Source organism: Hyperoodon ampullatus (genome assembly GCF_949752795.1).
Source record: "Hyperoodon ampullatus genome assembly, chromosome: 4".
NCBI lineage: Eukaryota > Metazoa > Chordata > Mammalia > Artiodactyla > Ziphiidae > Hyperoodon > Hyperoodon ampullatus.
Window position 1 is genome coordinate 84,239,212 of NC_136917.1, and position 17,672 is coordinate 84,256,883.

Below are 17,672 nucleotides of genomic sequence, written 5' to 3' on the forward strand. Positions count from 1 at the left end.
CGGGAGAAGCCACAACAGTGAGAGGCCCGCGTACCACAAAAAAAAAAAGAAAGAAAGAAAGAAAGAAAGAAACATGGACAGAATTGGAGGGGTGGGGGGGAAGAAGAGATGATAGAATGGTGCCCTGGAGAGTCTTTTCCCATTGAAAAGAGAATACTGGAAAATAATTATCGAAACTCCTAGCCTCCAGATGAATGAATGACTGAGAAGACATAGCTCAGGACATAGCTCATAGTTGATGTTACAAACCAAAATCCCCTCGAGGTATCTCATTAAACACGCTTCACCCATTCCATGCACACTCATCATGCCCAGCCAAAGATGAGCGGAAGCGTTGCTCTCCAAGCTGAATGAAAAAATCCCTTGAGCTTTTCCAAGCTGTGGTGCTGGGAGAAATGCATCAATTCCCACAAGGGCAACAGTGCAGGATGAAACAAGTCATCACCTGCAGGAGCCAAAAGAACTCAAAAAAACACTCTTGTTAAACAGCTCCCATTAAACTGCACAAGACCAAGCCCAGGAATGGGGCACATCAGTGTGTTAAAAGTGGCAGATGAGTGGGGAGCACCCAGGACAGACAAAGCCATTCTGTGAGCAATCAGTGCCTTCCTGCCCTGGGGGCCTCCCACACAAGCAGGACTGGCCTGTTAAAATGAGGCCCAGTTCAAGTATCACACTGCCCATGCCTCTCACTAACCCAAGTTTCCGAGAGTGTTTTTTAACCCAGGAGGCTATGTGATTTCGGGTATTCTGTTTCACAAGGACACAGGCTAGGTCAAGCTGTATACTGCACCTCCATATGAGAGTCACTTATGGGCAGGTATTCCAGTAAAGCCTCATTTAAGAAGGTAATATAACAATGACAACCAAACAGGAAAAAGAGTATTACTCCTATGACCACTGAACGTTTGCACAAGTTTTTCAATTTTAAGTTACAATTTAAGTACATTATAGAAATTTTTTTTCTTTTTTTTTTTGCGGTACGCAGGCCTCTCACTGTTGTGGCCTCTCCTGTTGCGGAGCACAGGCTCCAGATGCGCAGGCTCAGCGGCCATGGCTCACGGGCCCAGCTGCTCCGCAGCATGTGGGATCTTCCCGGACCGGGGCGCGAACCCGTGTCCCCTGCATCGGCAGGCGGACTCTCAACCACTGCGCCACCAGGGAAGCCCCATTATAGAAAATTTTAAAGAATGATAAAAAGACATCCACTTTTTCATAATCCATTAACAAGATCCTTTTTCAAATGGTGTTCATTCTTCTCCAGTATTTTCTTAGGTATGTGGGGCACCGCCAGGACCATCATAAGGGATGCACATCACATAAGCATCAGCACCCTGGTGGCAGCCTGCAGGGGCGTTTACCAAGACTCTGGTTCACCTCCATCCATGCACGTGGAGGAATATTTCTCCTCCCCCATGAAGCTGAATAAGGCCATGTGACTTGCTTGTCCAGCAAGATATGAGTGAATACACACCATTTTTGCCTAGAAGCATTTAAGTGCTTCTGCAGGCTTTCCCGTATTCTCTTCCCCTGGGCAACACTCCAGATGGTAGAGGCTATCAGCTTGGGAGGCTGGGTGAGGACAATGCAGCAGAGTTTCCTGCCAGTCCCAGTGAGCTCCCAGCAAGAAGCCAAAAAATAAACCTTTGATAATTTAAGCCACTGAACATTTGGGGTTATTTGTTATCATTGCATATCCTGATGATACAACCACTTTATAGATGAAAGCAGAGCAAATGCACAGGGACTATTTATTAAAACCCAGATAGCAAACAGAATGCTCTGCAAAGCCCTCAGAGTCCTGTGTATGCCATCAAGGGGCTGAGGCTGTTGTAGCCACAGCCTTCTCGCCTCTACTCCCTTCCAGCTCCCTGAGCTGTGGGCTTAACTCCTCCTTACCATTTACCTAAAGACCTCAAGTGACAGCAGAGTGATCCCCCCTTGGTCTCTTACCCTGAACCACCTCTGGTGAACTCCAGGAAACATGAACGTTATGCCTTACAATACCAGAGGAGAGTTAGGAAACCCCAATAGCTCTCTCCTCAACCCCCTGGGAGCACCGAAATAGAAAAGTAGACAGAAGGGGGTATAAAGCAGGGAATTCTAAGTCCTTCCAGCTCCCATCAAGCCAGCTTTAGCCACCAAAGTCAACTACTCAGCAACAACTTTCTGAACAGAAAGCAATGGCGGCTTCTTCTACCAAAACTTGCAGACGAGGGATTACTTTCGCCTCCTTACTGTATAGAAACATCTCACAGGGCTTCCCTGGTGGCGCAGTGGTTGAGAGTCTGCCTGCCGATGCAGGGGACACGGGTTCATGCTCCGGTCCGGGAAGATCCCACATGCTGCGGAGCGGCTGGGTCCGTGAGCCATGGCCGCTGAGCCTGCGTGTCCGGAGCCTGTGCTCCGCAACGGGAGAGGCCACAACAGTGAGAGGCCCACGTACCGCAAAAAAAAAAAAAAAAAACAACAAAAAAGAAACACCTCACATAATTTCAGCTGAGCAAAATAAGAAATGGTCTTAAACAACATGCTACTGTTTTTTTCTTCTTCTATTATTACAGAGAATTTTACCCAGGGTCCTCCAACCTATACTGCATTTTTGACTGATCCTACAGTACAGCAAAGCCAGAAAGCCTAGGCTTGCAGCATCTTGCCTGCCATGAATTTCTGGAGGTCAGTATCATTAGGAAGCTGGATTTCTCCTGCAACTACAGACTTGCAGTTTGAAAGGCAAAGAAAGAAAAAAAAAAGATTGGGATTAGATAGGATGGAATTTTGCTTTTCCTGAATTTCATCTGGAGCTTAATACATACCCTGAGCTTTTTCTCTAGGTTTCCGCTCTCCTATCATATGATGAAGCAAATTTAAAATCTATATAAATACTTGTCTCTAGCCACATAAATGAGTGAAACTGCCTATATGCAAAAATGTTCAATAAAAACAAGCAATATCATCATTACAACCACTAAGAATAAAACCCTTTAGGCTCATCTCTGCAATTGGTGCAATCCAGGGATAAAGCTGTGAGTCAGCCTTGAGACAGACTGGCCTGAGAACTTGAGCCCTTGTTGGAAAAACCCTGTGTAATGTGGTGATGCTAAGAAGCTTTATGGCTTTATTAATGTTCTTCACTGGGTTTTGTCTTATTCCACAAAGGCCACTGATCTTTAATCATCACATTAGTCCCAGCTGTCAAACCTAAGGGTATTATAAACTCCATTCTTGAAAAATGCAATGCCATCATTCATTCGTTAACCCTCTCAACCATCGTGGGAAGAGGGTCGGCACCACTCCCTTTTAAAATAGGCTAAGAAGTTACTCTACTTTCTCAGGGTCACACAGGATTGATCACAAGTAATTCCACTCAGGATATTTCTACCCTCATTCGAAGTCCTTGCCCAGGTTCTCCTGAGGGCTAGGGTGGGGAACCAAGCCAACTAAACAAAGAGGCTCAGCAGAAATGGAAACATCATTGACAAAACAAAACAGCTAGAGCAGTGTACCGAAGAGTATAAACAAATAAGGAAGGAATGGGGGGAGGGAGATCCTGGCAAAGAGAAGGCATCCATACTACCTCTGTAAGTATCTCATACAAGAGAAAGATTAAAGAAAACACTCTCTTCATTACATTTAATGAAAACTATATTTGTCTTCTTCCTAAAAGCAGTAGAAAATTCAGAACACTTGCTATCTAAAGACAGAGAGCTTAGAAATAGAAGGTGTACTGTATTACTACTGACCAATTTCAAAGGGGCTCAGAAGCTTGTTTTGATATATCTCCTTCTGTAGTACTTTTTTAAAATGCAGTTACTGAAAATAATTGTTGGTATTAAACGCAAAGAAAATATGCTGAAGCCGTATATAACCTTCGCCACTTTCCCACCAGTCTGTTCCCCAAGAAGGTGTTTAGTGTTGGTGCAAATCGCATGCGCAGGTCTGAGCACCTGTTTGATTTGGGAGGGTAGATACTTAAACCAAATTAATCTGTGCCCTATTCCCCACCCTCTCTGAGATCCCCAGGGCAGCCTGGGCAGCTTAAAAAACAATACAGGACTAGTATAGCTATGGATTCCCACGAAACCTAGATTCATACCCTGACTTTAGGTGCTTTCTAGCTCCATAATCTCAGGCAAGATATTCAAATTCCCGGGCCTCCCTGGTGGCGCAGTGGTTGAGAGTCCGCCTGCCGATGCAGGGGATACGGGTTCGTGCCCCGGTCTGGGAGGATCCCATATGCCGCGGAGCGGCTGGGCCCGTGAGCCATGGCTGCTGAGCCTGCGCATCCGGAGCCTGTGCTCCGCAACGGGAGAGGCCACAACAGTGAGAGGCCCGCGTACCACAAAAAAAAAAAAAAAAAAAAAAAAGATATTCAAATTCCCTAAACCTCACAATTTCTTCATTTGTAGATGGGAATGTTAAGGTTTTCTCACCACAGGTCATTATGAGAACTCAGTGAGATAAAGCATGAGGAATGCTTGCTATACTGTCTGGCACAAAACAGAGCTAAAGAAGTGTGGTGATCATCACTATTGTAGGCTAATAGTGGCACTGTTAATCAGATCCCCCAGGAAGCTGTGATGGACAGACTCTAAGGTGACCAGATGACCCCTGTGTCTCTTTTGTGTGATTACCATCTCACTGAATCTGGGTGGGACGTGTGACTGCCTTTAACTAACACAATGTGGCAAAGGTGACGGGATGTCTCTCCCATAATTGCATTACATTATATAAGACTGTCTTGCCAGAAGATTTATTCTAGAATCTTTCTCTCCATTGCTGGCTTTGAGGAAGCAAGCTGCCATGAATTCTACAACCACAGAGAAATTCTGCTAATGATGTGAGTGAGCCTGGAGGTGAACTCTTTCCCTGTTGAGTGTCCAGATGAGTGTGCAGCTCTGCCCACACCGTACGGCAAACTTGCAGAGGACCTAGTTAAGCCATGCCTGGGATCCTGATGCACAGGAGATAATAAATGTGTAAGATAATAAATGTGTGTTGTTTTAAGCCAGTAAGTTTGGGGCAATTTGTTACACAGCAGTAGGATACAAATACAGAAGCACTTTGCCTTCCCTATCACCTTGGTATTGGGGGTCCTTTACTTAGCTCTTCCCTTCCCATCACTATTAAAACTCCACCGACTTTTGCCCATGTATAATGAGCCTTCTTTTATTCAACTAGTTCTAGTATCACCATTAATAATTACTCAACAGATTATGAAGCTCTCTTTGATTATTTCTGATGAACAAAAGCACCATTTATATTTTACATTTTAATCATAGCTCTGTAATATTTAGAGAGCTGGTAAAACTTACTAAAGCCACAGACTATACATTTATACACAAACTTGCTCTTCCACCATCTGGTAAAGTCTCAAACACGAATCACTTACCAAGGCATGTAACAGAGAAAGCACGGCACAGACACTTCCTTGCTCTCAATTTTTCTTGCATAAATCTCATCTTTATAAAAGGTATAAGCCTGGCAACACTAACCTTTTTTTTCATGTTCTTTCCTGGGTTCCAGTATCTGAACTGGGAAGACATTTCCAGAGAAAGGAAGAATAATTTTTAAGTATATTTACTGTAAGTATACAAGCAAGAGAGTCAACTAATGGTACTATGATGTAACCATCAGGGGTAAAACCAGCCAACAAAACTATTACATGAGACTATCTTGACCATAAGTTAAGTCAAAAGGGAGCTGAATCAATCCTTGACATAGCAGACAAAAAGTTTCCCATTCTCCTCTTATCATCCTCTGCACAAGCTGCTCTGTCTTTGAGACTTAAATTTTAACAAAAACCTTCCTGGTCATCTTTTAAAATCCAAGACTGGGGTACATGCCAGCTTCCAGTTAAAAGCACTCACAATTTCTTTTTCCTAAAAAAAAAATTCTCACCAATAAGAACTATTAACAATGGCTGGCTTTACACCAGCTTAACACCATTCTATTTTTTCTTTAACGCAAAAATAACTACTTTCTCAAAAAACAAAAAACACCTTAAGAAACAACAACAAAGCATTTAAAAAAGTTTTAATTCACCAGAGTCCACTATAAATATTATAACGCTGTCTTTCCAGTTTTTTCTATCACATTTTTGTTACTTTTATAATCAGAAGGAAACTATAAAGTTTTCATCCAAGTAAAAATTGAAAATTTCTGTCTCTGTAACATCCTGTATGAGGAAAGAACACTGGTAGCCTTGTCTTGGCTCTGGGGCTGGCTGCTCATTTGACCTTGGGTAAGCAAGTTAACCTCTCTGGGTTGCCTGTCAAATGTGGAAGTAGATGATCTCAAGTACAAAGGGTCTTTCCTCTCTACTCGAACAGTCTAAGATTATGAAACATGAGTTTTCAAAACCTGCCATAGGTCATTCTAGACCGATGACTGTGGCAGCCTCGTTCTTTTAATCTCTCTGAATTCCCACACAAATATAGAGAACCTACACATCAAAACCAAATGCTTAGAGATAAGGTATCCTCCTGAACAACGAAACAGAAGCAGGTAGGGACAAACCAACAGCATCCACAAGACCTAAATGGTGTCTGTGTGGGCAGAAGCAGAGGGAAGAAAAAGACTGAGGGACCCGAGAACTGGAAACCCCCAGAACAGCCAGTAAGTATACACAGGAAAGTGAGGAGGGCCAACTGGGAGGGGTTTTGCCTGAGCCAAGAGTGAGTGAGCAAGGGGCCCACAGTAAGATCTGAAGGGGCTAAGGCAACTAGTCCCTATGAACTTTCAAGACCGGCCCTAGGACTCTCTGCCAGGAGGACAAACTGCTGGGAGTAGGATCAAAATTGAACAGGATAGGGTAATAGAGACAAGGGAAAGAACAGATCGAGATAGAAGCAGGTGAGGGGAACAGAGCCAGGAAGTGTCGGAAAGCAGGTTGTCATATTCGTGAATACAAGGAAGCTCTATGAACTTAAAAAGGCCATGTTCAACTCTGCCTCCTAAAAGTTCAAAGAAACTATTTTTTCACATAAAAATGAAAAACAGAACAGTATTGAGGGCAAATCCCACATAAAGTTACAAGAAAGAAGAATGAAAAAGAGCAGAATAACGTCCCTATAAACCATGAAAGCATGCCACAAAATAGAGAACCTCTCTCCCCACAAAAAGTCCCAAACAATAGACTACTATTTCAAAATAAGCTGAAAGACTTTAAAAAGATGAAATGACATAAAACATGGAAGAACATAATTCAAAATTAGAAAAACTCAGAAAGAAGGTAATAGAACACACACACACAAAAGAAATAAAATAAAAATGCAGAAATATATGACTAAGCCAGAAGGCACACAGGAGGGGATAAATACAACATATAAGGCCTAAGAAAAACAGAAGATGGAGAACAGGAAAAACAAGGTAAAAAGGGAGAGATATAAAGGATTTGAGATAGTGACAGATACTGAAGACAGGCAAAGAAGATCTAAGATATAAATAATAAGCATCCTTGAAGAAAAAGAAAAGGCAAGGGAACAAAACTAATATTAAACACTATAATTAGAAAAAACTTCTCTGAAATTAAAAAAAAGATTACAAAATATAATCAAAAGAAAACACAGCAAACATGAGAATATCAAACCAGAATGATTAAGAGTTACTCTAGCTTTTCCAGTCAGCGGCCTGAGGTGACCTCTAAAAATGGTTCACTATTCACTTGACCCAGAAAATCCCACAAAATCATGCAAGTCAAGAGGTTCAAATCTTCGTGTTCACTTTAAGAACACTCGTGAAACAGCCCAGGCCATTAAGGGTATATGCATATCCGAAAAGCCACCAAGTATCTGAAGGATGTCACTTTAAAGAAGCAGTGTGTGCCATTCCGTCATTACAATGGTGGAGTTGGTAGGTGTGCCCAGGCCAAACAGTGGGGCTGGACACAGGGTCGGTGGCCCAAAAAGAGTGCTGAATTTTTACTGCACATGCTCAAAAATGCAGAGAGTAATGCTGAACTTAAGGGCTTAGATGTACATTCTCTGGTCATTGAGCATATCCAGGTGAACAAAGCCCCCAAGATGCGGCATAGGACTTACAGAGCTCATGGTCAAATCAACCCATACATGAGCTCTCCGTGCCACATTGAGATGATCCTTACTGAAAAAGAACAGATTGTTTCTAAACCAGAAGAGGAGGTTGCCCAGAAGAAAAAGATATCCCAGAAGAAATTGAAGAAACAGAAACTTAGGGCCCGGGAATAAATGCTGCAAAAAATAAATGCAAATAAAAGTAAAAAAAAAAAAAAAAAAAGAGTTACTCTAGTAAAATTACTGGAAGGAAGGAAGTTAAGAAGGGAGGAAGAAAGAAAGAAAGAAAGAGAGAGAGAGAGAGAAAGTTGTATTATTAACAGACTTTGAGAGCAACACTCTATGCCAAAATAGAATAAAGAAACATATTCAAGTAAAGAAAAGAAGAGTCAAGGGTTTTACAGCCAGCAAGAATGCCTTTCAAGTAAGAAGGGCAGAGACACATTGTTATTAACAAGCAGGAAGTTGGTGAAGATTATTCCCATGAGTCCTCCCTGAGGAAATCTACTAGAGAATAGCTTCCAGCATTAAACAAACAAACAGAGGGACATTGACATAAAGACCATGATAAACATGAAATATATAATTTACTTGTAGAAGACTAAATAAGGGCTAAAAGGAGAAAGTCTAAGATGTAATGGCCATAGGGTCAGGCAGTGTAGATATAGTACAGTTGCAAAAAACTGGGGGAATGAGGAAAGCATAATGAAAAAAAAACTTTAAAAAATTCTTCTCAGTAACTGTATTTGTTATGATAGTATTAATGTTATTATTTTGAGACTGATTGTATATAATATGGAATGAAGCAAATGAGTAATTATGGAATATTCTTATCCAATCATCCTCTGTAAACTTCAGAACCAAGATTTTTAGTGTGAAAGAAAGGATATACAAATAAAATACAGAAGCTAAGTAAAAGAACCCTGTAGTCTGAATTTAAATTGGAGAAATTATTACGAGCTCCTAAGGTATTTTATCTTAAAATGTATAAATACATACATATGTAGATAAATAAATAAGTAAATTAAGAATTTCCTGGCTATGTTTATAAAAGAGGCCTAAAAATAATGACCAAACTGGAAGCAATAAACACCCTTAGCACCCAGACTGCAGCCTTGAAATACCATTTTCTACAGAGAAAAACCAAGGCTACATGGAGAATGCTTAATTCCAGTTTTGGAGTGAGAAATGTACTAGATGAGCCTGGAGTAAGTACTAAGCTCCTGTCAAAAGACTCAGGAGCCAACTTGAAGAGGTTCTTACTGGCCAAAAATAGTATACTTTGAGTTTCTACAAGGAAAATAATTATAAAGGACTGAAACCCAAATATGTTTAAATCCCTAAGTTCATTGTATTTTAAAAAGTAACTGGCCACTTTTAGAGGATCATAAATAATTCATTATCTTGAAAAATGTTAAATAAATCAAAAGAATGAAGCAATGATTCTGCTTTTCCTCTGTGAACTATATCATTGTTTCAATAAATCACAGATGATGGGAAATGTCTCTATAAAAGCACTTCAATTAATAACTAAGAAAGAAATGGTAGAACTAAAATATCATGATTTTGTAAAGTCTTGATGAATCAGTGAACTTGGGCATTGAGTATCAAGATAGCTGCTAACATCTCAGAAGGCAAGACAACCAGATACTATGTGCTTCCCAGTGGAAAAACAAATACCCTCTACAGTCTTGCCAGAGGGACTGGCCATGAATCTGACTGGTCCTCTGGATCCAGGGCCATTCTGCAGGAAATACAGGGGACAGAGGAACATGCTGAAGTGCACCATGGGTGAACAATCAGCAACATCTGGACTGTGGGAAACTCCATAGGTCAAATGGCCAGCTTTTTTTTTTTTTTTTTTGCGGTACGCGGGCCTCTCACTGTTGTGGCCTCTCCCGTTGCGGAGCACAGGCTCCGGAAGAGCAGGCCCAGCGGCCACGGCTCACGGGCCCAGCCGCTCCACAGCATGTGGGATCTTCCCGGACCGGGGCACGAACCCGTGTCCCCTGCATCGGCAGGCGGACTCTCAACCACTGCGCCACCAGGGAAGACCAAATGGCCAGCTTTTAAAAGACTAAGTATAAAGCCAATAAAGAACGGAGGGAAAACCTGTGGATTAAGAGATTTAAAGGAAACACGTAATTTTTAAACAGGCAAGACAAAGCTCCACTGTCTAGGGACATACAAACTCCAGCGATAAACTGTAAAGAAACAGGAAATATGACTATAAAAGTCATGTGGGGAGGAAAAGTGGGATTGGGATGGGACATAAGGAGGGACTTCTGGGATGACTGTCAGGTTCTAATTCTTGACCTGGACAGTGGTCATGAGGAGGTCTGCTCATCAAACCATCATTTGTTTTGTGGAGATTTCTGTATCTGTTTCATCTTAAAAAATAAAGTAAAAAAAAACCTTTCCAGATCCCTTACCTGTGCCTTGGCCAATTTCTTTTCCAGAAGGTCCCGTTCCCGCTCCGTTTGCTGCAGACGTTTATTAAGCTCCACTATATCTCCCTTGAGTGATGCCAGGGCTGCCAAGTGAAGCTGCAGTGACGGGAAGAAAGGAGCACAAGGTTAGACCCTTCAGCAGACACTCATTTCCTTCCCTTCATTTCCTGTAATTAGTGTGATCACATAAAAATAGGTATCATCTACAATGGGACACCTTGGGTGATATTAATCTCAGGGGACAATGGACGGAAATCAGGTGTGTCACAGGCAAGCTGGATTATCTGGTCACCCTAAATGTAACAGGGAGAACACTATTATGTGCGGGCAGTAGGACCTAATTTTGGATTGTCTAATAAAAATAGAGAGGAAAGCTGCTCATTCTAGGGGCTTTCTCCGAGTTACTCAGCAAGGATAAGATTAAAGGCTGGTGTGGACTGCCTGCTTCTCAAGAAGCAAGGAAAAGGCAGGACCAAATTAGCTTTTACCTTTGGGAAAATATGCGAGTTGAATGGGGCAATTCAATTTTTTTTTTTCAATTCAATCACCCATACTGCCGCATGTCCAGACGAACCAAAGGGCTGAGTATTAAGAAAAAAAAATGGGAGAGCTCATTGTTTCCGATGTTCTCCTCCTCAAGTTGACGCATTAATTTTCTTGCCAGCTCCTCCCTTCCTCATTGTCCCCCAGACAGACTAGATTGACCAGATGATGCTTCTGTGCAAGCAGGCCTCTCAGAATCAGAACCGGAACTCTGATAAATTATGCTATGGCGAGAGAAACCAAGAATCCATCGCTACACCTTTCCCCAGCCACCTCTCTCAGGGTAAGAGGAGCAAGAAAAGAACGTTCTTCAGCAGATTAACAAGCGTATCACGCACTTCCAGGATCTCAACCCGCTCAGCTTTCAGCTTCTGCACATGGAGCCTGGGATGCACACATGCCTACCACACATGTGCCTGCTGTGGCTTTGCAGGTGGATGGCTGGGACCATCCTTATCATCTGTTCAACCATGTCTCCTGGAGCAGCACCTTAGAGCCTTCCTTGCCCTCTGAGTCACTACTTCGCTGTCTTCACTGTCAATCCCAGGTGGAGCACAGACCATCCCTGAGCTGAATTCCACATGACACTTGGGTGAGTGATGCGAATCAGAGCAAACCCTCCCTCTACACAGGGTTTCTGTAAAGCTTCTGCCAAGAGGATGTAAAGTGAGGAGTAAATAAATTTGATCTTTCAAGATGTACACAGTGCAGTGGCACACAACTCCACTTTGAAGATTTTAATTTCAGGTTTAGAAAGATGCTCTTTTCTGCAACCTGCCCCTCCATGCTGCGTGGAGGCTGGGAGGCTTGGGGGAGGGTGAGTAGGCGAGAAGGAGACATAGGGCGGGGGCTAGGGTTTCAAAGCGGTTGTTTGTGAGACTATCACAGCAGTGACTGCGACTTCACTTAACTGCATCGGGGCTGCAAACCAACAGATCAACAGCCGATTTGAAATCAGGAACGCTTGAAATTTAAAAAAGGAAATGTCAGGCAATCTGGTGCTATTTGTCTTCTCATGTAGGGCTAGGGCCGCTCAGAAAAGGTCACTTTGGGTTTCAGATACAGGGTTTCTGTGATGAATTCTCAGCACAAATACCAGTGTTCCCATTGTACAATTTTTTGGAGGCAGTTTTGCTCCCAGCGTGGGGAGAGGGATACAAATTCACTCCCTTACATAGCTGGGTTGCCCCTTCTGCCTCTGAACTGTCAATCTGAGAATGCTCCTTTAGCGACAGACACTGTGGTCTGCTATGCTATTATGTCTGGTCTTGGGAGAAGACCCACCACCTCACCTCTGACAGGAAGGATGAAATACATGGAGAGCGGACATGTTCTTTAAGATATATAGGAGCAGAAACAAGGAGCCCAACTATGAGAGCCTAGACTTGCTTCCTCTCTCATCCATCTCCCATCCTACTTCTGGGGGAAAGGGCTGCCTGCAGGGGTTGGGGGAGAATTCGGGGGAAAAGCTGACAGAGGAGACTATATACTCCATACTGACCTCATGAACTGGGCCAGATGGGGAGACACACAGAGTGGTTATTTCCATCACAGTACAGGGCAGAGGGGTCCAGGCTGGGTCACATTCTATGGAGGACAGCCCTGGGCTGAGAGACGGTAACACCAGCACTCCAGATTGCCAAAGGATCCATCAGATGTGCTTGTGGGGCAAGTCCCTTTGCTTCTCTGGATGGAAGATGCCTATCTATCAAATACGAATTGATCAGTTTTTCTTTTTTTTTTAAATTAATTAATTTTATTTTATTTATTTTTTGGCTGTGTTGAGTCTTCGTTGCTGCACGCGGGCTTTCTCTAGTTGCGGCGAGCAGGGGCTACTCTTCGTTGCAGTGCACAGGCTTCTCACTGTGGTGGCTTCTCTTGTTGTGGAGCATGGGCTCCAGGCGCGCAGGCTTCAGTCATTCTGGCTCACGGGCTCAGTGGTTGTGGCTCGTGGGCTCTAGAGCACAGGCTCAGTAGTTGCGGCTCACGGGCTTAGTTGCTCCGCGGCATGTGAGATCTTCCTGGACCAGGGCTCGAACCCGTGTCCCCTGCATTGGCAGGCGGATTCTTAACCACTGTGCCACCAGGGAAGCCCCTCAGTTGTTCTTAACTTGAAGATTCCTTAAGAATATCATGAATGTGTTGGGCCCTTCTCCTAGAGGAGGGTATAAACTTGGTGCTTATGCATGTGTTCCGCCTAATTAAGATGATGACACACCCCGGAATCTATCTATGAACTCCGAACTAAGAACCACCTGGACTAGACGCCAGCTCTGTGATGCCCCCAAGTTTTGCAGACGGTGTCAAGTGTCATAACCACAGATGTCTGAGTGGAGGAAAGGCCTTCGGCATGTGGCATCTCCCACTTCCACATCTGCGAGTGAGGACTGAAACCCAGAGACTGACCTGCTCACTCCAGGTCCCGTGGAGAGCCTAGCATCAGAACCAAGGTCACCATGCCCCTTCCTCACTATGCAGTGTTGTATGTGACAGTGATTTTCAGGGTTCTTTTCCCTGTGGATGAAAACTTTACTTAAAATGTTTGCCTCTGATTATAAAAATAATGAATATGTAATAGAAAAATAAACTGGAAAGTTGGCATTCTAAGTTTTTGGTGGTGGCCTTTGGGTGGTTTCAAACTCTTCTGGGATACTTTCCTGTTTAATTTTTTTTTTTTTTTGTAAGAGAAAGAGGCTTTTGTATTAAAAAAAACAAGAGTTGGGCTTCCCTGGTGGCGCAGTGGTTGAGAGTCCGCCTGCTGATGCAGGGGACACGGGTTCGTGCCCCGGTCTGGGAAGATCCCACATGCCGTGGAGAGGCTGGGCCCGTGAGCCATGGCCGCTGAGCCTGCGCGTCTGGAGCCTGTGCTCTGCAACGGGAGAGGCCACAACAGTGAGAGGCCCGCATACCGCAAAAAAACCAAAAAAACAAAAAAACAAGAGTTGTCACAGTGTTTTCTGCAGGTGAAGGCTGTAGCATAGAAACCGTAAACGGTTATTATCTTTCCCTGCTGCATCTTCTTTCCCTGTCCACCAGCAATTCTGATAGAAGGTAAAACTTTAAAAACCAGGTGCAGTATACACTTGTTCCTTAGTGTCACTGACAAGTACTCAGCAGAAACTAACTACAAAGGGTGGGACGTGCAGTGTGGAAAGAAGTTTGCCCACAAGTTGCAAGACGTGTTGCTGAGAATGTGTCTGACCGACCCCTCTCTCATTCCCACAACTGAGCACAGGATGAGTCCTGTTCTCACCACAAGGAAGAGTGGACGCTCCCTGCCAGCTGCAGCTCCGGAGCTCCCCTGTTCCACCTTGTCAATCACCCAGTACTCAAGAGCTGACTGGATCTCCTTCTTTTGGGGTTTCACCCCCCTCATTCTGGCAGACCTGGTGGTATCCCTGCAAATTCAATAGCTAGAGAGTTTTCAAGCAATGCTACAAGTATTATGACAGAACCTGTGTAGACCTGTGTCAAGCCCAGCATTAAGAAAATAAGAGAATAGAGGTCTTTCCGGGTAAATTTTAAAAGGAGTGATAGTGGGTTTAAATCCTGGAAAGAAAAATTTACCACAGCAACCAAAACTGTCAACTATCTATAATAGAAAAATTATATTTGCATCATTTTTCAGGATCTCTTTACTTATATTCTGGCTTCTGAAACGGCCTCTACCTTGAGTCAGAGCTTCAGACACATGGACCTCCAAGTACCATTAAAAGATGTTTCACTAACCAAAGAGACGTTTGCAGACCGTGCTGGTCTCTTCCCAAACACACTTTTCTCTTCATGCTCAGGAACAAGACCTCGATTCTTCGTTGGTCAGACTACTGCTCAGCTAAAATATCCCAGTTCCCAGCCTCCCTTGCAGCTGGAGCTAGGTGTAGCCATGTGACAAAGTTCTAGCCAAGGAGACAGAAGCAAAAATATGTGGAAGAAAAAAAAATATGTGGAAGTTCTGGGAAAATCTTTTTGAGGGAGGTCATGCTGTTTTTCTCTTCCTCCAGCCTTGCTGCTTGGTATATTAATGTGATGGATGGAGCTCCAGCAGCCATCTTGCATCAGAAAGATGAGGTCCACACTGTAGGGAGTGGAAGGTGCCTGAATCCCTAACAACTTTGTAAAGCCACCCTACTAGCTTTGGACTGCCTAACTCCAGACTTCTGTAATAGAATAGCAAGAACAGACCTCCGCTGTATAGGCCACTATTATGTTGTGATACTCTGGCAAATGAAGTTGATCTGAGACTAATTTATAAAGAATCAGATAAACCTGGGTTCATGTCTCGTTTATGATTCTTGTTAGTGATTTGTCATTGGACAGTTGATTTAACTGGTTTTTTATAAAAGGGTTTTTTTTGCTGTCGTAAAGGTAAAATGAGATGGCCATCCATAAAATGACCAGCATAGTGTCTGAAACCAAGTAAGCATTCAACAACGTGCATTTCCTCTTTCCCAGCCAGGTTTTAAGCCAGCAAGTTTCAAGTCAACAACCTTCTCAGATGAAGCCTCACTATAGGTAGTGAGAGGTACATTCAGATGAGGAAGTAACACAGTCCTGTCTTGGAGCAGCACACTTCCTGGGGGTTAACAGCACAGGAATGAGAGGGCTTAAGCCTTGGGACTTTAGCAGAAGTCCCAAGGCTTAAGGAGCTGACTGTCAAGGCTCTTAATTCTCTGTGAAATTTTAACCCAAGGCCTCAGCAAGGTTGGGATGGGACCATGACACTTCCTAATACAACTTTGGGTCTAGCACCTGAAGGATATAAATCCATGCATACCTCATAGTTCTGGAGATAAAAGATACTAATTCCCTAGGCTGTTTTGAGCCTGGCTTCACATTCATTTTACAGTGTGTATCCAAAGGAAAAGTAAACCACCTGGAAATTTGGCTTCAAGACAACTGTCAAAATGGTGGTTATTTTTGGATGAAACATTGCTTGACTAATATTTCACAGTTCAGCTGGCTGTAAAGACAAGCTTGCGAAGCCTCTGAGAGATAAGGTGTCCAGCTGCCGGGAGCCCGGGGTAGGGAGCAAGCAGTGCCTTTGTGACGGTCTCTCCTGGTGGCTGCTCCTGGGCTATGTGGATAGATGTGCTTCCTGTTACCCATTAGCCATGAGACAAAGGGCTTCACACTTCTTAGGATGCCCTTTTAAGCCAGCAGCCCAATGACTCTAATGAGCCCCCAGGAGCACCACTGTGTACTTATGGTTATAAGATGCTTCTTTATCTTGCTACTACTGGCAATAAAGACAATAGAACAGATGCCGGTGCTTTCCTGATCACTTGGCACCCTCCTATGCATTATCCCACTGGGTCTCCATCATACCACACCTCCGTGGCCTACAGGGAGGCTATGATTCCCAGTGTGCTGAGGAACAAGTACTCTTCCCAAGGGCCACAGCTGTTGAAGGGGTCCAGAACCAGAATCGAGGCTGCCAAACTCTAGGTCCACCATTTTACTCATCTTTCTGGGACTTGGGTCTGCTCTTTTACAGCACTGCCTTCAAAAGGACCAAAAGCTTCCACAGCCACACCTGAAACAGAGGAATGAGTTCATCCTCAAGTCTCCATCCAGAGACCATGGAGTACTAATGGTGACATGGCTGAGCTAGGCTTTTCCGCTTTGTTGGCAGGTAAGCTCACTCAGAGGAAACTGTGTTCTTTCTCTCGCTGTACTTGGTCTGGCTACCTGAGATGCTCCTGTAAGCCATTCACTGCCAGGGTGCCTCTATTTCCCTCCCACCAGTGATGATGGGAATGCCCATCCTGTCCTTCTAAGTGGGCCACTTGCCCTCCAGCTGCAAGGTATACAACATAGTTCTTGTTCATATTTGAGTGAGACAATGGGTAGTGCCAACTGCTTCCACTTAGAGAACTGTTCTCTTCCTTAAAGGGGAAGAAATAAGGGCAACTAACCTTTACTGAACACATATTCTTTTTTTTTTTTAGAGACTTAAAAATATTTATTTAAAAATAACATTAATTAACCCACTATATGCTGAACACACACTCTTGACAGGCTCTGCACTAAGTGCTTTCTACACTTTACCTAACTCAATCAGCTACAGAGTCCTGCAGAAGAAAGGACACAACCCCAGTGCCAAGCTTTGGGAATATTCTAAGAATTCCAGGCAACTCGATAGTAGTAAGTCATAACATTAATAGTTACCATTTGCTGAATGTTTAGCGGGTACCAGGCACTTGGGCTAAGCACATTTCATGCAGTACCTCATTTAACCCTCACCGCAATGCTATGAGACCAGGTATTATCACCTCCTTCTGACAAATGAGGAATCAAGGCACAGAGGAGGGATAAGAAATCAGCCCAAGGGCAGGGAACTGATAAACAGTAGAAGACATATTAACACACAGACACTCCATGCTCTAATCGTCTCTGCTGTGTGCTTTGCTGGTACTTCCAACTCAACATGCCACTGCCCTCCTGGCTTGCAGGATACACATGTGTGCATGTATGTGGATGGGTGGGAGGATGTGCACACTGGCAGAGGCAGGGACAGGGGGTGAAGCAGGGGGCAGCGGGAGATGGCGTGGCGAGCCCTCTAGTGACAATGATGAAGCTCAGGGCTGGCGGTCAGCTCAGCTCAGTGTCGATTTGGAGACTCTCTTTAACTTTCTGTGCTTTTTCA

The 17,672-nt window shown here is 43.7% G+C and overlaps 1 protein-coding gene and 1 pseudogene across 3 annotated transcripts in view; one reads left to right on the plus strand and one right to left on the minus strand.

Annotated features, from left to right (window-relative positions):
* MCC (MCC regulator of WNT signaling pathway) overlaps positions 1 to 17,672 on the minus strand; it is a gene marked incomplete at both ends in the record, with an annotated part of 445,755 nt that overhangs the window by 101,554 nt on the left and 326,529 nt on the right. For both annotated transcript variants that reach the window (XM_079702132.1, XM_079702131.1), the window contains one exon: positions 10,466 to 10,579. In XM_079702132.1, the coding sequence (XP_079558258.1) occupies positions 10,466 to 10,579 (114 nt within the window). The remainder of the gene's footprint in view (positions 1 to 10,465; positions 10,580 to 17,672) is intronic.
* Positions 7,651 to 8,207, plus strand: LOC307051453 (large ribosomal subunit protein uL22-like; annotated as a pseudogene). The gene has a single exon. The product of its transcript is annotated as a large ribosomal subunit protein uL22-like (transcript).